At 39.1% G+C, this 23,920-nt stretch overlaps 1 protein-coding gene across 1 annotated transcript in view; it reads left to right on the top strand.

Annotated features, from left to right (window-relative positions):
- dnah7 (dynein, axonemal, heavy chain 7) overlaps positions 1 to 23,920 on the top strand; it is an 82,138-nt gene that overhangs the window by 18,426 nt on the left and 39,792 nt on the right. Inside the window, 16 exon segments of the mRNA XM_029458692.1 lie at positions 2,567 to 2,765; positions 2,973 to 3,113; positions 5,032 to 5,244; positions 5,335 to 5,444; positions 6,770 to 6,938; positions 7,894 to 7,996; positions 8,603 to 8,730; positions 9,014 to 9,226; positions 10,078 to 10,176; positions 10,835 to 11,083; positions 13,553 to 13,702; positions 18,244 to 18,426; positions 20,528 to 20,704; positions 20,904 to 21,035; positions 23,583 to 23,696; positions 23,698 to 23,805. Coding sequence (XP_029314552.1) covers positions 2,567 to 2,765; positions 2,973 to 3,113; positions 5,032 to 5,244; positions 5,335 to 5,444; positions 6,770 to 6,938; positions 7,894 to 7,996; positions 8,603 to 8,730; positions 9,014 to 9,226; positions 10,078 to 10,176; positions 10,835 to 11,083; positions 13,553 to 13,702; positions 18,244 to 18,426; positions 20,528 to 20,704; positions 20,904 to 21,035; positions 23,583 to 23,696; positions 23,698 to 23,805 — 2,488 coding nt within the window.

Below are 23,920 nucleotides of genomic sequence, written 5' to 3'. Positions count from 1 at the left end.
TGAGGAGCAGCACCCTGCCTGTCCCCTAAACAAATACAGAGATGCATAGATAGATAGAACTTTATTTATCCTGAGGGACATTGTTGTGCAACAGTTGCAATACACAGTAGGAGACAGTATAACTTTTACAAATAGTGCAAAAATGTTTTATACAAATATAATATATATAGAAAAAATGAAGAATAAGATGAGATGAGATGGGGAAGGGTGCAGTTATTTGGCATAATTACAACATAATGAGGTCCTGACATGACTGTCCATCTGTAGCACACCTTGTTAAAACTAGTATGCAGACAATGATACAGAAACGTAAATCTAAAGCAGCTACTGTACCACAATATGTAGCTAAGAAAAGACTGACACCATAGATCTTTTTCCATAGAAGAAAAGACTAAAATTATATATTCAGCATGTGTAAGGAACTATTATAGAACAGTAAATAGAAAACAATTTACAAGAGTGGTGGCCTTTGAAAAACTGATGTTAGGGCTACAAAATATTCAGATAACTACAACTCATATTCAGCCCCCACAGTCCTTACTGATAACCTACCCTTGTCTTATTTCACCCAGGGCGTTTGGTTAATAATGAATGTGATTCCTGACAAAGGATGTTCTAGCCTCACGCTCTCTTCTTTCCCTTTCTATTTCTCTTTTCATTTTCACTCTACTATCCCCTTATTCTCACTTTAGCTTCTGGGAATTGTCATCACATAATTACAGATGCACACAGGTGTGTCCTATCAGACCTCTGTAAAGAAGGGATTCATGCAGTAGTGGGGGTGTTAGTAGGTTGGCAATGGCAATGAGATGTTGGGAAAGTGCTCATTTAGATTTGAAGAGAATTTCAGTCACTGGTCATATTAGTCTAGACTGACACAATGGCAGCGATATAGAGAAAGCGATGTAACCAAATACCAAAGTTTTAATGCTTTAACATTAGTTAACACTTGTTGCTATTTTCCCTGAAGGTTTTTGTCCACGGCGAGAACAAGCAACAGAAACATGGAGATATGAAGCCGTATAAATAAGTTCACTGTGTGACATTCAAGAAGAGTTAGTAACATTATGGACTTCAGCAAAGATTCCACTTGCAGTAGCATTACTTAGGACCAAAGACAAGAACGGGTTTTGCAACGACAACAGTCACAGGATAAGTTGTGAACGTGAATGAAATATTGGTGTGGAGGAGGTTTTTAGGGGTTCAGCTGGATTGTATCACAAAACTCAGACATATTCTAATAAATAAACTCCTGCTACAGAAAGTCATTATCACAATGTAAAAAAACTGAGAGTGAGCAACTCTAAGTGTTTCAATGACATTTTAAAGAATAACTCCACACTAAAAATTACTTTTAAAATGAATTAGCAACCTTTAACCTTTGACTCAATGTCCACTTGCTAGCTTTTGTTCCCCCTGTTTGTGCTTTGTAGTGATGAAATACGACAGGGCAGTCATCAACATATGAGCACACATGTTCAAGTACTGTGGTTATCTCATTAAACTGGCTTAGTTTGAACTTTAGTGGCTAAAAATCCGCCGCTGGTGTTCAGATGGAGATGCAGCCACGCTCAAAGGCAAATGTCTTATAACATGGAACCTGGTTTTTGAAAAGGAAGACAGTAAAAATGTGCCGTTTGTTTTGCTTTTAGACACAGTTTTTCATGTCATGCTTCAGAACTCAAAGATTAAACTGAAAAGATTTGTGGAAATAACTTCACAAATTTATGAGAAAAAAAACTTGAACATTCTCTTAGATTATAAAGTTATACATTTATGAGAGAAACATGAGAAATTCTCTGAGATTAAAGTCACACATTTATGAGAGAAAAACTCTGTCAAGGCACCGCATTGCTTCCCTTTGCAAGGTTTGATCTACCTCATCACAGGTAAACAGGAAATGCCACACATTGTACACGTTAGTGAGGAAGAGAATGGAACATGGCGATGTCCATACATCTGTCCATTGTGTTGTAGTTCCCGATGAACAAAAGCTATCCCCGTATCCAAAACCAGTAGGTTGTTTTCTTCTGAATAGGTCCAATGCTAATGTTAATCTGGGGATTCTGGGTGAAAATTAAGTGTAAAAGAAATTAAACTCTAATGAAAAAGTATAATTTCATTAGGTTCATCCACTGCAGGCATTACACACAGCAAGTGACGGCGTCTGTGATTTGATTAGTTAATCCAACCTTTCAAAGTAAAGCAATGTTATTCCTTGGCCAAAAAAATATTAATTTGTGATTTAATAATCTCAGAGAATATTCAAGTTTATTCTCATAAAGTTGTGATTTATTTCTCCTAAATTTACAACTTTAATCTGTGAAATTCAGATTTCTTTCACAAATAATGACCCCCCTCCCTGGCTCTGTATTTTTGTTTTATTTATTTATTTATTTCATTACCTACAATTCCACTAATATAGCATAGTATATGTTCATATTGGTAAGCACATAAAATGTCTACATGATGTCACTCACTCTTCAGTGTGGAGGGCCAGTGTAGGAATTATTCATTTGCACATTAGACAAGACTAAAGTGATTTTCTTGCCTTGCTCTGCTCCAGAGTGCAGCCCCATCTGAAGAAGTGCTTTGAAGGCATCGCTAGTGTGGTGTTTACCGATGTGCTGGACATCACACACATGAAGAGCAGTGAGGGTGAAGTGGTGCGGCTGCTGGATATCATTTCCACCTCCAAAGCCAGGGGCCAGGTGGAGAAGTGGCTACTGGAACTGGAGAATGGCATGATTGCATCCCTGCATAAGGTGTTGTGTGGATCGTTATTGCACTATTTTTTTGAACTTCACTGAAATACGCAAAATAATGAATGCATATATTTTTCTTGTGATGTTTAAAAGATATCTTAAAACATTTGACTCAATGTTTAACATCCCAAATTGATCCTAATATATTGCATGATACCGGTACCAGCAGCGAGTTAACGCTTCTGTCCCTCATGTGGTCCATTGTAGGTCATTGGGGAGGCAATTGAGGCGTACCCCAATGAGTTGAGGATCAACTGGGTGCGTGCATGGCCAGGCCAGACCGTGCTCTGCGTCTCACAGGTCTACTGGACGAAGGATATTCATGAGGCCATTAATTCAGGACAGAAGGTGATCATTGTTCCTTTTCATACTATAAGGCACTTTATATTGTTGCCTTTGCTCTTCCATACAGAAGCTCACTTCCAGCTAGACCCAGTTTGTGCCTCTCATGAGCAGTATTGTTATTACATTTGAGTCCCAGAGCTGAACATGTTTTTCAAAAAAAACGTTTGAAATCTTGTTGGAAAGGCTTACTGGGGTTTTCAATGGTTTTTCAAGAATCCTCAAAGACTCTTGTAACCATTTAGATAGAAAAATAGCTGCACGCACTATTTAAACATTTTGGTTCAAGTCATATTTCTTCTGTGCAGCAGAAATATTGAGTTATTTCAGATAGACTTAACTCCCATACTTAATTTAGTTAAAAAGCAATCAGACCAGCTTGTTTTTTACTGGAGCTCATAATCTACAATATGCTCTGAAGTTCTGTGATGCCTGTATCAAAGCTGTAGCCATGGTAACAGCTAGTATTTGAGATGTGTAATCTACAGTACGCTCTGAAATTGCATGTCTGTATGAAAGTTGATGTCACCATGGCAACATACATTGTGAAGTATGTCACAAGAGACAGAGCACGAGAAACAGCATAATCAAAAGATGTACAAGGTTCCAGAGGTGGAAGAAGTACCGGTACTCAGATCTTGTACTTAGTAGTAGTAAGTGGGGGACAGGGGATGTTCAGGGGTAGATAAGAAAGTCAACAGTATATACCGCACGTATATCATCTGAAAACTGGGAGCTGAAGATTATTTGAGATGCAGCTCAACACTGTCATAAGTCATAAAGCACAAATGAAGAATACAATGATTTAATTAATTACAATAAATGGTGAGAGTGTATAAGGACTTAGAACATTATCATTATTGTATATGCTGGCCATTCTGATACTTATTAATTATATAATTATGTCTCATAAATTGTCTTGTTTGGTGCTAAATAAATAAAAAGTCCAGAATTTATTAAAAAGTTAAAAATCCCTCCCAAATGCCAGATTGATACACCAAGACCTTGAAGAACATCATAGAAGAATCCATGCTGTGATTTGGTATCTAAAACATTTGACATTTGGAGATTTCTGTAACAAATGCATGTTTTGGCAATTGGATGGCGAACACTTCTGAAAACTGCTCAGAAACTTCCATGGGTGGTTTAATCTATAATAATATATCACAATTTATTGATTGATTTATATTTGTTTTAATTATCAGAATCTGAAAAGTAGCTTACTGCAATGTTCTCAAAATGAGGTCAACAAAGTGATACATTTAATTTTTTCAACAGATTACCTTTCAACATTACATTGACCAGATGCTCTTATCCAGAGCGACTTACAGTGAACTAACTACAGGGACAGTCTCTGGAGTAACTCAGGGTTAAGTGCCTTGCTCAGGGGTACAATGGTGGCAGTATTAAACTCACAACCTTCTGCTGTTGTATTTGGAAGCCTGATCACTACACCACCCGCATTCAACACATGCTTTACTTACAGTGATGACTTACATGGTGGCTTCAAGTTAAACACAGACACTGAGGTGGATATGGGAACAGTTGGTCTGAATAAGAATTACAAACTGTAAACTTGTCTCATCATAAGAAGAGCGCCTGTATCTCATTAGCTGACACGTCTAATTTAGTAGATGTAGCCAGCAGTAGCCAGTCAATGCTGTTTATGAAGTTATAATCTTTGTATCACAGGTTATATTTTTCTTTTAATATCCTCAAAAACACAAGATCATGGTCAGCCAGCGATGCACTTATAAAAGGAGGAGAGTGAAGAGTGGATTTGTTCCCGTGAACATCTTGACAGTGATGGACCTGGTAGTTGTTGAGGGATCAAACTTGTGACCTTCAGTTAATAGATGGAGTCTTGATAGCGTCCTCTCCAGCATGCTCTGCTCTCTATTTAATCACACCTCTCTCCCCTTAGGCCTTAGATGCCTACCTGGAGCGGAACAACAGACAGATTGACGACATTGTGGCACTTGTACGTGGCAAGCTATCTAAGCAGAACCGGGTGACCCTTGGAGCTCTTGTTGTGCTAGACGTCCACGGCAGGGATGTGCTCGCTACACTGGTGCAAAAGGGAATAAGAGACGAGAATGACTTTGAGTGGCTAAGCCAATTGCGTTACTACTGGGTGGTATGTAAAAGAAGCAATTTGGGGATGAATTTGAACTCATAATACATACTCAGGGATTGCCTTGTGAACTCTTCATCACACCCTATGCAGGAGAACCACCTCCAGACCAAGATGATCAATGCCGGTTTGCCTTACGGTTATGAGTACCTGGGCAACACTCCACGCCTGGTCATTACCCCACTCACTGACCGCTGCTACCGGTAAAGTTACTGTACAACATCTTTAACAGTTAGTTTTCTTCTAAAGCGTGTGTGTTTGCAGCTAAACGTCTGTCTAATGATGTTACAAAGCCCAAATTGGAGATAGCTACGTATATTCCTACACTATTAATCAAACACTCAGCTTGTTATTCAGTCTACTAGAACTCTTCTTATCCCTTTTTGGATGCTAAATTCCTGTTCTCGTCCATCCTCTTTAAGTCTCAGCTTACAAAGACAATATATTCTTGCTGATCTACTTGCTGAGAGTTCTTCCTTACTGCGTTCCTGGAAATAATGTTTATCAAACCTGTCGGTTAGTGCACGATGCTCCCCGGTAGCCCCACGGCAGTTTGCCAACTTCTTAAAGATTACTGCTAGAACTTGGCTGACTCCATGTGTTCATTGATTATTGCGTAGGGTTACAAAAACAATGATGACATTGTAATACTTTGAATTAATATGATATTGTTGTTGTTTTCAAATGTTTTTTCCAAACATGGCACTTCCATGCTTCCTGGTGGAAGGAAGAAAATAAATAAATACATAGAATTAATGAATTAATAACATAGTGATAACAATAATTAATAATAATAATAAAAAAGTTACTTGAATAACTTCACCTTCAAAATGCTTCTTGCCTACATATCAAAGAACACAAAGCCTTTAACCCATAACCCACCTCACACTCTCCACTAATCTACCCCCTCTCTGGATACATATTATATTAATTCACATTATAAACTATATGACATTTTGTGGCGCAATAATACATCATGAACTGTTATACCACAAGTCAATCAAAACATATCTTAAACCTATTATTAATTATTTATTCTTGAACCGATTCCATCAATAGATTACAGAACAGAACAAAACCATTTTTTACACAACATTTTTGTTCAAGAAATGTTGAAAATATTAAAGAAATAAGGTTTAAATAGAAGCAAACACTTTTATACTGTAACATTTGGGACAATGACATGTATACATTATAGTATGCTGCACCTTGCAGAAACAACAACGTTGACAAACAATCATCAGTTCATTAATAAATGTCCCTGCATTTTAGTGCCAAACAATGACAGTATATAGAGAAATTAGATTTTGGTGTGTCTGAAAGCCTAGCACTCAAAAGCTGCCCCCTCCCACAGAACAGCTTCCCTGCAGTAACTTCAACATTTTACTAAATGATTTGTCAGCGAGCTATTTTGACGTGTCTGTCGATAAAAACATAAACACATAGTACAGTTCACTTGATGGCATTAATCACTGATAGACCATAAGGTGTTACCTGAGCTTTCTCCTGTCTGTTCCTCCTACTTCAGCACTTTGTTTGGTGCCCTCCATCTCCATTTGGGGGGGGCCCCTGAGGGCCCGGCTGGCACAGGAAAAACAGAGACAACCAAAGACTTGGCCAAAGCTGTGGCCAAGCAGTGTGTGGTCTTCAACTGCTCTGACGGACTGGACTACATTGCTTTGGGAAAGTTCTTCAAAGTGAGTACAATTCTCTCACCATATGTTAAAATGACGAGCTACACTCGGTGTCAGAAGTGATACTAAGAAGCCTCTTTCCGACAAACTAGTGAAACTAATTATAGTAGTTAATCAGAAGATATTCCGAGGTGCTGTTGCCCTCGTTTTTCAGATGAAAGTGTGCCAAAACAGATACTTCTAGCTTGGAGTTTACCTCTCTCTCTGCAAAGTTACCTTCCCATACAGCTGGACTGCATACTCAATTACATTTCGAGGGACACATGTTGTCTCCCAGATTACGGTCACAGTTTTTAACACATGGTTAACGATGTGGATTAAAACTAAACTAAACTAAAACAAAACAAAACTACTTGGTCATAAATAGTAAAAGATGAAGAAGATGATTTGGCTTGAAATAAATAAGTTTGTTATGTTATATAACTCAAGGACATAAAAAAAAAAAAAAAATGAATGTTGACTTTTGGTTTCACATGGGACACGAACACCGTGTTTGTTTGACCCATCCATCCACCCCAGAAGGTGACAAGATGATGCAATGTAGCAGAATGCCATACAAACGTTACACGTCAGTGTCTATACACCACTGCAACCTGTCCTCACAAGTACAGTATAATGCAGCGTTGTAGTGCAGTTCTACTATTATGCAAATAAGAATATAAAAAGTCAAACGTTCGTTGCTTCTATCACAATTTCCTGTTGAAAGAACTTGTAGAACATTAAGATTTGTTCTTTCTAAAATAGAAAGGAGTAGTGCTGCAGTTGATCAGTGTCATGGGATTTTTGTGTTTCGATGATTGCAAATCCCATTTTAGTTTACACTGAAATGACTTACGCCCTACTGACATGTCCTCCCACTTGCCATACTGAAATAGCTCTCACATACTCATGCAGAAATTGCTCATACGTACTAATATAATATGTATCATTTATAAATTGTGTGTGTATGTGTGACCAGGGTCTTTTGTCCTGCGGAGCTTGGGCCTGCTTTGATGAGTTTAACCGCATAGACTTGGAGGTGCTGTCTGTGGTGGCTCAACAGATTCTCACCATACAGAGAGGTTTGTGCTGTGTTTTTTTTAGTTGTTTTTTTTACATGCATAAGCTGACAGTATACCAGAAACACAAGCAAAAAAACTAAAACTGGTTTTAGGACTACAAAGAGCTGCAACACGGAGCCGAGGCAATTTGTGCAGACTGGCCAGCAGAAACTTCAAGCACAGCTTTGTTCAACGCAGCACAGCAGCGTGTCCTATGTGTGCTGTAAAGAGGTTTACAGATCTTTTTATCCAAAACTAAAGTTTCAAAAATAGTTTCAGCAGCAGTTAAGCAACAGAAACGTATAAGTATTTTCAAAGTTGTCTTTAAATCTGGAGTTTTTATTCCTGATCCAAATCATGGATAGAGGGCGTTGTATGTTTTACAGGTTGGCATGAATTCTCAAGCTAATAAATAATTTTGGGCCTAATAAATTGACTTGACTTGACTTGTCTGACCTAAGCTGTAGGTTGTGACACATTTTAAAGCCTCTAAACTAGACTAGATTGACTGAAATGTTCAATATAATCTGATGACTAAAAAAGACAGGAAAGACGGGAAGAGTTTGACTTAATGATAAAAACTAACAAGTAAATACATAATGCATCTTACTTTATCTATGTGTCCAGGAATTACTGCCCATGCTGAGATGCTGATGTTTGAAGGAACGGAGCTTAAACTGGACCCCTCGTGTGCGGTGTTCATCACTATGAATCCTGGCTACGCTGGACGCTCTGAGCTACCAGACAATCTCAAGGTCCAGCTTCAGTTTCTCAGCCTTTCCTTCTATTTTACTATTTTAAATGTCCGAGCTGGGAGTTTTGGAACGCAAGTTTTGAGGCATATTCACATACATAATTTAGGAGTTGGAGTTAGAGTTGGAAAATTAGCATGGTGTGTTTTTTGAAATATACAGTAGGCCTGTTTTGTGTCCAAGCGTTACGGATGTAAAAACGACTAAAATTAGCCTAAAAAACATGAGAAAAATGCACTAAAAAAATGTTTTGAAATGAAAAACGTATTTCCATTCTCTACACCAGGCTCTGTTCAGGACCGTGGCTATGATGGTACCGGACTACGCAATGATCGCAGAGATTGTGCTCTACTCGTGCGGCTTTGTGACCGCGCGGCCCCTGTCGGTGAAAATCGTGGCCACCTATCGACTCTGTTCGGAGCAGCTGTCCTCACAGCATCACTACGACTATGGCATGAGGGCGGTCAAGTCTGTCCTTACTGCTGCTGGAAACCTCAAGGTACCTCAACACAGATCTATTTTTAATATGATTACATTTTTTGTTCATTTTCCCACAAAATATGTGTCAGTTACACAAAACCATAGTACTACTATCAGCATGAGGGTTTGCTTTTTTGTAATGCCTCCTAGAGAGGCATTTTAATGGCAATTTATTTTTATACACATTTTAATAAAGTAGAACAATCTTTGAGCTTGTAACTAAAAGACAAATATAAAAATAGTCTCTAATTTAGGTGCAACAAATATGCAACCCTTGCTCAGTCTGTGTTGATCAAAGTGCTGAGCAACTTAAAAGGACAAACATGCACATAGCCGAGTGTAATGTCTTGCCTCATCCTCAAAATAGACTTATTTACATTTTTAATGGAGAAGAATCAGGTTTATTCTAAGTAGGGTTGGGTTACATTTAGGTAGTTATGTGATATACTATTCGGTTCGTGTGCACAATTGAACATTTTCCTTAAGACACTCTACGCAGTAGTAATCTTTCAGACACAGTGAGGAATCTCAAGAATTGGCCTCCTCATATTCCAAACACTACATGATAAACTGTTTTGTGCGGTGATGTGTGAGAGAGGAAGAAAAGAACTCAGACAAACTATTTATTTCATCCAGTTCTATATACAGTAGACTTACCAGGGACACTAAGCCCTTTGTATACTTTGCTTTTGGAAAACAGACACTTACCTGCTAGCTGACGTAGCTTCTTGATATTGATTGTTTATGATTGTCATGTTGCTCACACAGACTTTTCCAGTGACACTTCATAAAGCTCCGCAACTCAACTGCTACTCATTACATGTCGTTCTTCTGCTTTTCTCCTCTTCTTCTGGGTTTGTGGCTCTGTAGCTCACTTTTCCAGAGGAGAATGAAGACACCCTGCTGCTGAGATCCATTATTGATGTCAATCTGCCCAAGTTCCTGTCTCACGATCTGAAGCTGTTTGAGGTGCGACAGAGTGGAGCTCCTCCTGTCTTGATTAATGGAGCGATACGCATCAAGTGATGTCAGCCCATGTTAATTCCAGTCAGTTCATTTGGAGCCACGATGCACAAGGACAATTTGTGTCTGAGGCAGAACACACAGAGTGTGTGTGTGTGCCCTCTCCCTACTAATTAGGGGTGTAAGAGAGTATTGATACAGTATCGTTTTGCAATATTATGTTTTTGATTCTCAATAACACTGTATTGATTTTAAATGAATAGTCTACGTGCACAGATAAACTCAGTCAATGTGCTATGATGTTGGATGTGATAAATGTAAATGCGGATCCAACGGTTCAGATTTTTGACTTAGTTGTGATGGATATGCTGGTGTGTTCTTATGCTATGACAGTTTTCTTAAAATTAGATAAAACATTTGTTTTGCTTACAGCATCGCAATCTATTGAATGGTAACCCCTGTATCATGATACATATCGTATTGCCAGATTCTTGCCAATGCACAGTCCTACCACGCATCTCAAGGTGATCGTGTGTGGGCATGTGGTTGCGCTTGAGTGTTTCCATTGTATGTTGTTTAAAACTGTTTAAGTATGTGCGTTTCCTCATTCAACTCCAAGATTCTTCCCTCCCTGTTCCTCAACTGCTTTACCTTTCCCCCTCAGGGTATCACGTCTGACCTCTTCCCGGGGGTCAAGCTTCCAAAACGAGACTACCAGATGCTGCTGGAGGCCATCGAGGAAAACTGCCAGCGCATGAACCTGCAAGTCACCGATTTCTTTGCTGAGAAAATCCTGCAGATCTTTGAGATGATGATAGTGAGGCATGGTTTCATGGTGGTGGGCGAGCCCTTTGGAGGAAAGACCAACGCCTATCGTGTGCTGGCAGCAGCACTTCATGACGTCTTTGAAAAGGTATGATGTCCTGTTTAAAAGGTAATTTCTGTGTTTTTCAAACTTAACCATATTTTCCCATTGTTTTGTGTTTAAGGGAGTAGTGGAGACAAATGTAATTGGTCCATTATTGAGCATAAATACCGAAGCCGCAAAAAAGGCTGCAATGTAATCCTTTAGGCAACTGCGCAACGTCAATGTACGTCCTCTAAAAATGCTCGTTTTTGCCACTGACAAGCTCAGATTGTTATTACAAGTGTCTGACAGCATTATGGAGAGGATCCTACAGAGAAATAAAGTTATTATCTATAACCTTTTGCTTGATCTGGTCTGTTTGTTATTGTGTCTAACCAAGTCTCGCTCAATGAGAAGTCTCGTTCTGTAATCTCGCGAGAGGGTTCGGCCTCATCCACATTGTAGAAATCAGCTAAATATTCAGCCATGACATTGACAACACTGAGCTACGCTTTCTGTACTCCAACACCACAAACACGGCACTCCTCTCTCCAACTCTCACTAACGTATCTACTGTTGTCACCTCTCGCAAGATTTCAGAATGAGACTTCTCCTTGAGCGAGACTTAGACACAACAACAAACAAACTGGATCAAGTGAAAGGAAAAACAAACATTTTAATTGTTTCTCTGTAGGGTCATTTCCATAATGCTGTCAGACACTTAATAACAACCCTGCTGGCAATAACAAGCACTTCTGTGGGACATACATTGAAGATGCGAAGCGTTACATTACACCACATTTTGCGGCTGCCGGCTGCAGCTCTCTTGCTCAACTCTGGACCAATTTTGTTGTCCTCATTAGTCACTTAGACACAAAAACATAGGCGAATAGGGTGCATGTTGAAAAATACAGAAGTTTCCCTTTAAATCTATCACGCTGGCTGTAGAGGAAGGTGGAAGCTGTGCTCTTCATCTGTTGACAATAAGAATGAATACAATAATAGCTGGATATCCTAACTGCTGTGGCTGAAGAAATTGGGAAGGAATTGTGAATTAAGATAATGGCAACAGAAGTGGAGAAAAGTGGCACGTTAGGATCCAAGTTCAGTTTACAAAATTTCATGATTCCTTACGTGGCACTAAGTCTTGATCAATAGCGACTTTATTTTTTTATTTTAACCCATTTATTTTCTTGGTTGCATTTCCCGTAGTTGTCCTTGAGGTCCAACTTATTCATTATGTTCCTGTCAGGTATTAACCTGGTCAATTTGTCAAAATATTTAGAAAAAAAAGCCTTATTTTCAGATGGTTAACCATGCATTCTTTGATTGTATTTTATTACAAATTTTGATGGTGTTTCCGGAGTCCTTGGGACATGAACTTCCTCGATCGGTAAAAATAATCACATAAACTTTTATATCAAGTAAAAATATGTGTTACACTCAACAATCCAAGGCTTATCTGAGCTACACAAGTAAACACATCCATCCAATTTGTCAGAGCTGTAGTCTTTGTTTAGCAGTTATCGATCTCACAGAGAAGAGAAGAACTGGCTTGTTGTATTTACATGGCTGAGAGGGCTGAGAGGCATCCCACCGAGGAGACAGATGAAGGCCTGCTGATGGAACGCCTGTGAATGCCACATTTATCATCGTCATCCTTGTTGCCGCGCATCCACTGATCATGTCCAACCCCTCCTCCCCTTTTTTCTCCTGTTTTGTTGTTCTTTTTTTCAGCAGCTTGCTTTTCTCATTGTTTTTAACTCAAAGTGACACATTGTCTGAAAAGCCGTTTGTTGCACTTTTTGTTTCTTTTCCTCCGTTAGCAGAAGTGCTGTCATACAGACAGTAAGCTTCTAAGCAATTTGTGAGTCTTGGCGGAGACAATGAGTGGCTCATGCTCATTGCTCCTTCTTCACTGCTTCTTTCTTCATCTAATGTGTCTCTGTAGCTCACACCAACGTGAGGGTGCGCAAAACTTATGAAACACTTTCACCAAAGACGATTTGAGGACTGACTTACATAATGTGTCCTCATGATGGGAGGTTATGATCTGATATGATACAAAAATATGGTGATTCTAAATGGCTAAAAACACAAGCATTTCCTTTTTGCTCAATCTAGAGTCTAATTTGATGAGGTCATCCACTGCAGGCGTAACACACGGCAGGCGGTATCCTCTGGTGTGATGAGGTTGACCCAACCAAGCAAAGTGAAGCAAGATGATTCCTTGACAAAAAAATAGTTATTTTATTGTAAATTTGTGGCTTTAAATCTCAGAGAATTTCTGAGTTTTTCTCGTAAATGTACAACTTAATCTCTTATCTCTCAAACATTACCCCTCTCCCGGGCTCCTTCATTTTGTTTTCTTAACCTAAAATGGCCTTAATATGCCGTTGCATATGTGTGTGTAAATTCATATTATATCTAATTTGTATTTGTCTATCCATCCCTTTTTCTTGAGTTGATATCTTTATGTATAGAACTAATCTGTATTTCTGTTGTGTGTTTGTATGTATGTGGTTGTTACACCAGGGTTTGATGGAGGAGAACCAGGTGCAGATCACAGTTATCAATCCCAAATCCATCACCATGGGCCAGCTGTACGGCAACTTTGACCCCATCTCTCACGAGTGGTCTGATGGCATCCTTGCCGTCAGCTACAAATCCTTCGCTTCCTCCCAGGTAAAATGGTTGCTCAGAGTTTAACAGTTTTAGGTTGAGACACAATCAAACAAGCAAACAAACACACAGTATTGTCTAACTTGTGAAGCAACATGTTGAGTCAGCAACACTCCTTCAGACCCTCATACAGATGAACATCTTATCACTTGGAAGCCGTGCTGGGTTAGTTGCACACCAGCTGTTCCTCTTTTGTATACAGAGCACTTCTATTCCAGTATAATTGCAAAATGTGTCAAAATTGACATATTCATATTATATTTCCTGTGGCACAAACTCTGATAAAGTGACAATTTAGTAACATCTCCCTCTTGGCTCCAACGGCTTTCCATGTGTTTAATACTGTAGCAAAAATAATTTCAGGAATCCAAAAAATAGACACCAAACAACGCAAAAGAAAAACAAAACAAAAAAGAAATGTAGCAGGTGAAAACCTTTTTTAGTTGTGTTTGTTGTTGTCGTACAGAGTGCACCACTACCCCTTCCTCTAAATAGGACTGAAAGCATTCGTGTGAGTTAAAATGTCTACATGCACTCTAAACACAAGGTACGTATATTGTGTTTTAGCAAGTTATGTCACATTACTGTCATGTCTTTCTTAAAACTCATCTAGAAGAAAACATGAATGCTTTTAGTCCTATTTAGAACATGTGGTAGTGGTGCACTCGGGTGGCCAGATTGAGTATTCAGGCATGCAAACTTGACACCTTTTGGTGAAATTAGCTTTTTTGAATCCAAAATAGGTCATCTGCATGATTCGTGCAGATCCGATGAATATTGAAATGGGGGGGGGGGTGAACATTCAGCTTCACGCCCCTAGCAACATGCTGTTGTTAGCACAACAAGGTGATTGGCGTGCTAGTCAGTCACATCATGGTGAGCGCAAATGAAACGCCAGGACTGGAAGAGTTCCCATGTGAGGTCCCTGCTCAGTTACAACAGCGACAAAGACAGAATATTGTAAAACACGTGTTGTTGTTCGGTGTCTCTTTGTGGACACATTGTGTCTCTTGCTGTTTATTCGGCCCTTTTCATCGTCACTGTGAGTCTCTTTGTGCTCATTTTGAATCTCTTCCCTGTTGGTATGTGTCCCTTTGAGTAACCATTTGTAGGTTAAGTCCAGGGGAGTCCCTGGGCATGTGCCCAGTAGTGCCATTCAGTAAACTATCCATGTCTGCACGGCATGTTTGAGGAGCTCAGATGAAGTATTTCAACTGTCTCCTGCCAGTCAATCAGGAACAGGTATTTTCTGTTGACTTGGTATAAAACAAATTGAAACAACCCACTGGGTTTGTTATTGTGAAACTCAGAAGTTGAAAACCTTTTTGATGTGTACTGGAGTTGCTCCCTCAGTTATGATGGAAGGGGCGAAAATCCACATCATTTAGCCTGGTGGAGATGCCACACGTCCTATTGAACGAGGACATGGCTGAGTAGAAAGCTATGATTGTGCTTTACTATTGATACTATTTCTCAAGGTCATTGATCAAGTCTGTGTCTGGGAAACTACTATATGTTTATACAGGCTGCCAAAAATACACACAGAGCTCCTCTGAGATCTGAAATGTTGGTCATGTACAACATTGCCAAATACTTTACGTAGTCACTATCAACTAAAAAAAAAGGAAGCTGACAGGACTGGAAAGAATTAAACATATTGTTTATTCCAGAGCTGATAATGGAAGTAACTAAAGAGTGTGCCATCTGGCTTCCTTCTCATCTCTATTGAGAGTTGCACACGCGCAGTAACGATCTGGTACCAACGAGAAAATGGCGGCGGGTATAGACAAAGTTTATGAGCTGAAGAACAAATGAGCATTTCAATTATCCTGGAAACAGGAGTTTAGTTGGGTGTCGTTAGAGGATGTTGGCGAAACTCCAGGTTCATTTCCTTAAAATAAGATTAAACATGACAATTAGCATTTGTCTTTGTTGTTATTGTATAACCGCTAATTAATAAAACAATTTGTATATGGACACGTAGAAATTGACTTCAGACAGGTAGATTCCCTTCTTTGGCTGAAGGGGAGACGTAAACATTATTTAATGATGTTGTATCTCCGAGGTACATGAGTGTAGTGTCTATCATAGCTCCGGCTGCTGTTCAGGTTCAGCTGGATCACAGTTGGATGTAAGTAATGTGTCAAACATTCAGTAGATCTTGGAGCTTCTGTATCGGCTTGTGAAACTTTCTCTTCACATTTCTTTTGTCTGCTCAGGTGTGACAATCCTTACTACTTGATTGCTGCATTTGTACTTTCCTTAACAAAAACATTTTCCTCAACATAGCACTTATTTTGACATCACCATCATTTTCCCTGTGGGTCTATTGGTGAGTCGAAAGGTTTTCCATGTGTTTTTATTCCGAGATACATAAAAAAAATAAAAATATTTGGCAAGGGTATACATTTTTTAGTTTGAACCTCAGCTCCTATAATACACTGTGTATCCAAAATACAGACACTCATACAAAAGTGTCCACATTGAAACCTATGTCAACAACAATGTTTGATCCCACGGCCATTACAGCATGAAATCCTGCATTCTAATATATCAGGCTTTCAATCTCAAATGTTTGCCCTATGAGGCAAATACATACTATTTTACTTGTTTCCACCATGGACATTGCTGCTGTGTTAGGTGTTTGAAGCAATGCGTACAATGCTATGTTGTTGCCAATCATTGACATATCCCAAACTGCGAAAAGAAAAAAATATTTCCCCTAGCATTTATTACAAAGAAAATAATTAATTTCTTGTGGGTTATTTCTCTTAAAAAACAACCGGGGCATTTTGTAAACACACTGGCATTGAAAGGGTTAAAGCTGGAAGAATGAGAGGCTGCAGAGTAAACTAAAGAAACACTCTGCTGTCTTGTTAAAGTTAGATCTTTAATAACGCTCTATCTATGTAATAATGTACACACTCTACAGACACATGGACAGATGATTTACACATGGCAGTGGAGGCATGTCATAATGGAAAATCATTTGTTTGTATTCTCAAATTGTTTCCAAATGAACATGTCGTTGTAACAATTGGCTCTGTGTATTTAGTTGTCATTTTACAAAAATGAATTTTGTCAATGAATAAGGAGTGTAAGGAGTGGTTATGACAGCCGAGGCGGTACATGCCGATGCAAAAAACCCCCCCAAAAAAACAGAACAAGGCTTATTTTAATTAAGTTTAAAAAAAAGTAATTTTCCTTCGGGAAAGTCTGTCTTTGTGTTGCTCTTTTTTTTCTGCATCACATTTTACTAAACACCATTTTGTGTGTGCTATTCTGGAGTCAGCAGCAGTGTGGTGTATTAAACTCTCTGCATACACAATGTGTTTTGTTTTTTCCCCCAGTGCCAACGCTCTCTGTCAGATCATTACATTACAGTATACTCACTTCCCCCACAAGCACCAGATGGCCCCAGCACAGGCATCTTCCATTTGTTTATATTACAACAAATCAATTTAAAGCACAGCTCTTGCCAGCCCATTTAACTGGAGAACTGACGCTTGTTGTCAACCTCCATTATGACAGTGTAGGTGCTAATTTCATTCCATTAACAAACATTCTTCGACAATAATGCACAAGAGTTCTTTTGTGACCTTGAAAGTATAGGCAGAGATTTATGTGATGGGGAAATAAATAAATACAGTGTGTGCATATGCTTAAAGGATATATAAAAAAACACTTTTTCTGTACTTTTGAGCTTCTAAACTTTATAGCTCCATGAATACTTAAGAAATTCTGTATATTTCATCACTGCATGGACCAACCTTCTGTACATTTAGCTGTCTACTCCTTGAAATAAAAAAGTCTCTCCTATGTTTATCCATTCATCTGTCTGTCTGTTAGTGCCTCCTTCCATCTGTCAAACGCCACTCCAAAGCTGCTTGAGTATCTATTCCATATCCTTGATATCAGACATCAGTTCAGGGAATGCTAATGAGGAGGTGGAGAAGAAGCGTGCATTAAGGCTTCTTATTGGTTCTCCAGTTCAAAATAAATAATACCAACTGTTTCGGACTCAGGATTTACTTTTGCAAGTAGTTAACTAGTGGCTAGTCAAGGCACAACAAATCTGACTACATAGTTAGACTAGTTAGGGTCTATTTTGACTTTAGTAGATCAACTAGTACTTTCGGTAACGATGAAATCACAATGATTTCACAGTTTTCTTTAGTAGAAAAGTCAAACCAGGGACAGGGGTCGCAAATTAGCCTTGGCTAGAAAGCATACATGCAGCACATCCGTGTCAAGTTATTTTAACCTGTTAAATAAAATAAACTAGTGATGTGATAACATGTTACTAGTTAACATGAGAGTTGCAGCACTTCACTAGTTAACTAGTAAAGTCAAAAGCCTAGTGAGCGTTTTGGCTTTTTGACCCCACGGCCATTACTGCATAATAAATACTCAAACGGCTTTCCATAAATAGGCCAATATTGAGTCTGTTTGTGACCTTTCTTTTGACGTAGACACATGTGATTGTGCTATAATTGAACATGTTTCTTCAAGGTGTAAGAAATCCTTTTTCTTCTCTCTCTCAGAGCCCCGACAGAAAGTGGCTTATCTTTGACGGCCCAGTGGACGCCGTGTGGATCGAGAATATGAACACGGTGCTCGACGACAACAAGAAGCTGTGTCTGATGAGCGGTGAGATCATTCAGATGTCACCGCAAATGAGCCTCATCTTTGAGCCCATGGACCTGGAGGTGGCATCTCCAGCCACGGTGAGAAACACCTTTACTTCGATTTGCTGGGGTTGCATGACAGTGTATCCTGCTTCTCCATTTTATAGCATATGTAAAGCTCCACATGTCGAGGATCGCTTACTGTTCTTATTTAAAACGCACAATCTTTGCACACAGATGGACATTTTCTTGCTGTAACATTATGCAATGGTTATGAACATCATTTCTTCTCCTAACTCACATAATCTCATCATCCTTCCAATTACACAAAGGCTTTCAGCACGATGCCCTTCATGCCTGTCTTTATTACACACACTCTAGTATTCACCTCTGGTGCTGTTGGCTTTAATTTGCTGTTACCAAAAAAGTGTAGAGTTTGTCACAAAAGGAACAACTCTACAAATTATTTATGAGTTTTATCTTTTACATGCTTGGCTGAGTATTTGCAGATCACATTTAATCTTTGCTTAATCTTCATTGAAGAGTCATTTAAAAAAGTAGTAGAACAAACGATTAGTAACCTATGCATTCAGAGAAACGGTATACATGCCAGTTCTTACAGTAATTGATCGGTAATCATCATATGAGGCCACAATCCGAACAAACACAATCCATCTTCACAGTATTGCAAGAATCTATCAAGCCGTATATTTAGCAAAAAAGTAATTATCTCCATACTTTGAATATTAGTCACAATATCTATCCAGTCAGTCTTCGTTGGTGGTTTGGTCCGTAACCATTTACATCGTGTTACATCTTTCTTGCTGGCTGCTATTAATATCTTTAATAGATATTTGCCAGTCCAGTCTGTTCTGTCACCAAACATGCTCTGTATTACACCTATTACCTCCTGCTAGTATGACCAAATTGCGGTGCAGCTCCAAAATGTAGGCTATAGAAATGATCTGCCAGCTGTTCTCCATATTACATAGAACACTTCCCATCTCACCTGTCAGTACACATTTTTGTTTCTCTCCTTTCATACCCAATTGAGGCAAAGTAACATGTACATTTGCAATCGCTATAGAAGATTTACATAGACTTACATTTTTAAATCATTTTGTTGATTTCCCCCGTGTTCTCAGATTTTATAGTGATTGGTTCCCTTTGCAGTGCAGTTGTTGTCATTGCTACCTGGCTTTGGTTGAGTGAGTAGTGGGCTGAGCCTGTAGTGTCACCAGCTACTTCTTTTTAATAGCCAATGATTACATTCTCCAGGACGGCATAACATCCATAATATCACAGACATCACAGGGATGAGGCACCTTTGAAATCAACGGCAATCCATGTAAAGATCTTTTGCAGTTAATAAAAAAACACGTTTTTGTAGCTTTAACTTATGGTTCTTTGTTGTGAGGCAGTAACAAAGGCTCTTGATTGCAATACAAAGATGCCTTGAGAGGATACCTTTGAATCTCCCTTGCTCTAGTCTTTAATAAACAGACTTCTATTTCCTAGTCTCTATAGCCTGCATCTCTTCCTTTCATCATGCTGAGTACAGACGCGTCAACATTTTTGATCACAGTCAACTCCCTCCACTTTATGATGGATCTCTTCTGTGCACTCCTTTTTTCCTTCATTTTTCATCTCTTTCTGTCTTCCTAAGTTGTTTTTCTCCCTTTATGCACTATCTTAAAACCTCCCTCTTTTTAAAAATCTTTCTTCTGCCCTGTCACATCTGCACGTCTCTTAGCTACAGCTCATACATAATGTCTTATCCCATCTCTGCTCATTTTTATTCTTTGTTCTGACTCCTTCCTGAAGCTATTCCTTTAGAGCTATGGGATCTCATTAAAAGCTTCTCTTTAGGAAAAGGTTGTAATATAGTCATCAGGTATTCATTAGACATGGTATCAGCACACACTCATTTCACAGAATGTACCAGTATAAAGGATACCGTCTAACTATTTGGATGAACTCTATAAAAGATAAAGCTTCTAGAATGCTCGTCTGCACTGCGCTGCTCCTTATTTACAATTCTGCATCCAATAATTTGCTGATAATGATCCTATATTAAGGCTGGCTACTGGTCAGTTAAGATATGTACTTCATCTAGAATAATGTTCTTATACATGGATTGTCCTTTATGTTAAGCCCCAGTGGTTTAAATGTTTTCTGATGTGACACTTGTCGGTGGCAGGTGTCTCGCTGTGGTATGATCTACATGGAGCCTCATATGCTTGGTTGGCGGCCCCTTATGCTGTCCTGGCTCAACACGCTGCCCGCCAGAGTCAACGCAGCGCACAAAGACCTCATCACTGCCCTTTTTGACCGCATACTGCCAGCCTGCCTACAGCTCATACGAAAGGCCACCAAGGTGCTGAGCCATCCTCAGGAAATACCGTTTTTACTCAAAAGAGACTTTTCCCCTCTACAGCTACCAAAAATGCATAAATGTCACATGGATATTTGATCTTCCCTGCATGTTTAAGAAGCAAAGTTTTAGGGTTTTGAAATAATTAGTTTTACTCTTTTAGTTTAGTCAACTATACTAATGTTCTATTGACTTCTTCCAGGAACTATCCCCGACCTCTGACACCAATCTAGCCAAGTCCCTGATGAATCTGATGGACTGTATGATGGATGAGTTTCACGAGGAAGCAAAGATGAAGAGCATGAGTGAACAAGATACCTGCTCCTGGTTGGAGGTTTGTGAAAACACCCACTACCACTACGGTTACTAAATATTATTATTATAGTATAATAAACAATAACAATGTATTACGTTAATATGTAAGTCCACAAGTGGCTACAGCTTCTAACACTATGATGGGTTATAAAAACATTATTGAGTTACTGTAAGCCCACAACCCTACGAGAAGGATTGACAGTACTTTGTCCTCAAAGCAGCACCACATACATTATATATATATATAATGTATACATTTCCATAAGATCTGAGTGTTAAACGTATACTTGTATGATGCAGCATTCAGCTTTTTTTTTAATTATTCAATGTGGTACAGTACCAACAGAAAACAGTCAAAACACCAAGCAGACATCCAATACCTCATTTATTTATATAGCACATTTCTGCAATAAGTCATTTCAAAGTGCTTTACATAAAACATCACAAGCATGGAGACGAGGTACAAAAGAGACGCACCACAAAAGGACATTTAAATACAATCTCAAAACGTCATCAAAGAGCAGGTATAAACTACAAGAGAAAATGAATTATTGTTTGATTCAATAAAAGACAACAGCAAACAGTAAAGTCTTCAGCTTTGGTTTAAAAATAACTGAGAGTTGCAGCAGACCTGCAGTTTCCTGCGAGTTTGTTCCAGATATATAATACATAGAAACTGAACGCTGCTTCTTCATGTTTAGTTTCCCAGACGGCTTCAGACTTCTGGATGGTTCATAATGCAGCAGCAGATTAGAACAGTATTTTGGCCCTACACCATTCAGTGCTTTATAAACCAAGAAATCAATTCTTTGAAAGACAGGAAGCCGGTGTAAACACCTCAGAACTGGAGTGATGTGATCCACTTTCTTGGTCTTAGTGAGCAGCAGCGTTCTGAATCAGCTGCAGCTTTCTAATCAATATTTAGTGACACCTGTAAAGACACTTACAGTAGTCCAGTTTACTGAAGATAAATGCACGGACAAGTATCTCCAAATCCTGCTGAGACATAAATCCTTTAATCCTTGATATATTATTAAGGTGACAGTAGGCTGACTTTGTAATTGTCTTAATGTGGTTGTTTAAGTTCAGATCTGAGTCCATGACTACACCTTTCTGGCCTGGTCTGTGTTTTTTTCCTTTGCCGTTCGAAGCTGAAGAGGACTTGTAATCTTTCCTATCAGTACCTCAGTATTGTCTGGGAGAATTCTGGCACATCTGATTGTTGATTTGTTCAATATATTTACTCAGTGCTTGTATTGGACTATCAGTCCACTGGTGACCTCCAAGAGTAACTGATGTGTTGCTTCACATTTCTGCACAAACTGCACTAATCGAGTAAAATCCTTGGTTTGCCAGGATGAATAGCAGGAGACACACAGAAGCAGTCAGTGGAAGAGGATGATAGGGACTGACAAGAGCCGATGGTTACAGATACACTGCAGAATTACACTGCATGAATCAAGTGTATGGGTACACTTCCATACTTCTATTATTCCTATTCACCAGTTCCCAAATTGTGAAAATACATCATTTTTAGCTGTTATGTTAAATAGAAAGAAAGCACAGTTTCAAACTATGGTCGGTATTACTAATAATTGAAAGGGAAAACTGGACACAACTCCATTGTGTGTAGCTTGATTGTGTTATTTTCATATTAATTCAGATTGCTGTTAACCTCATAGCTCTAGTTGTGAACTGGAACCAAAAGAATGAACGAATGAATGGCATTGCGGTACCCGTTGCATTGCTCCTTAAACACACACATCCAAAAAACGATTTATTTTAGCAACAGTAAACTCAGATACAGTAATCACCAGAGAGCCTTCCTTTTTCCTTTTACAAATACTGCCTCCACACAGGTCTACAAAGAGTGGAAAGGTTTGAGCAGATGAGCCCTTTCCTCTGCCCCCTGCCTGAGTTCCAATTGATTTTTTTCCCTCTGAATCCTGTCTTTTGAAAGCACTGCTATTATCCCCATGTGGCACTCTGATGAATGCCTTTCAAGACTCTCTCCCATGTTTCTCAGCCAGTCATTATCACAGTGTTGAATTAATCAGCCTTTTAACAGCAGGAGCTATCATGAGACTACTAAGCCTCATGATAGGCCATTTCCAATTCCTACAGTATTCCTGCTGGTTTTTTCCAACAAATACATCGCTCCTCTGTGGAGTCTGGTGTTTGTCTCTTAAAGTAATCTGTTCATTGACTGAGGTATTTACATGTTCGCCGTACACAATCAATTGCAAACTTTGTCTGCACAATGAGATTTTTGACTGCAAATCTTATCTCTGCACTGGGGTTTTTGATGTTTTACTTTTGTTACAGTGTGATGGTATCTATTTACATAAATAAATATCATATATCAGAAATATGATGCAGGAACTCAAAAGTGCATGGAATAGCAAACCATCGACTCATTGAGACTAACAAGAGTTACGCTATATAACATTTTAAATGCTACTGAATTGAGGGACTCTTTTCCACCATTGCCATCATGCTCCAATTGACACACATTATATATACACATTTTAGAAACTAGTGATGGTTTTCCTTTCCTTTTACACAGGGCATCTTTGTGTTCTGCCTGGTGTGGTCAGTGGGTGCCAGCTGTGATGATCCAGGCCGGGTCAAGTTTGATGCTGTGGTCAGGGAGGTGCTGAACGGCGCTTTAAGTGAGGAAGACCCGCTCCTGCCACGGCATCCTGGCCACTGTCGAGGCCCCACCTAAAGAGCTCACAGTGCCCTTGCCCACCGAGGGATCAGTCTACCAGTATCGCTTCATTAAAGACGTAGGGCTGCTTTTGATAAATATGCAGCTTTTACTTATAGTGATTTCTCAAAAACGAGTGAATCACTTCTTTGTGAGCTGCTAATGGAAAAGCTTGGCATCTTTCTTTCACAGTA

The sequence above is a fragment of the Cottoperca gobio genome, chromosome 21 (genome assembly GCF_900634415.1).
Source record: "Cottoperca gobio chromosome 21, fCotGob3.1, whole genome shotgun sequence".
NCBI classification, from domain to species: Eukaryota; Metazoa; Chordata; class Actinopteri; order Perciformes; family Bovichtidae; genus Cottoperca; species Cottoperca gobio.
This window is presented reverse-complemented; position numbering and strand designations above follow the sequence as displayed.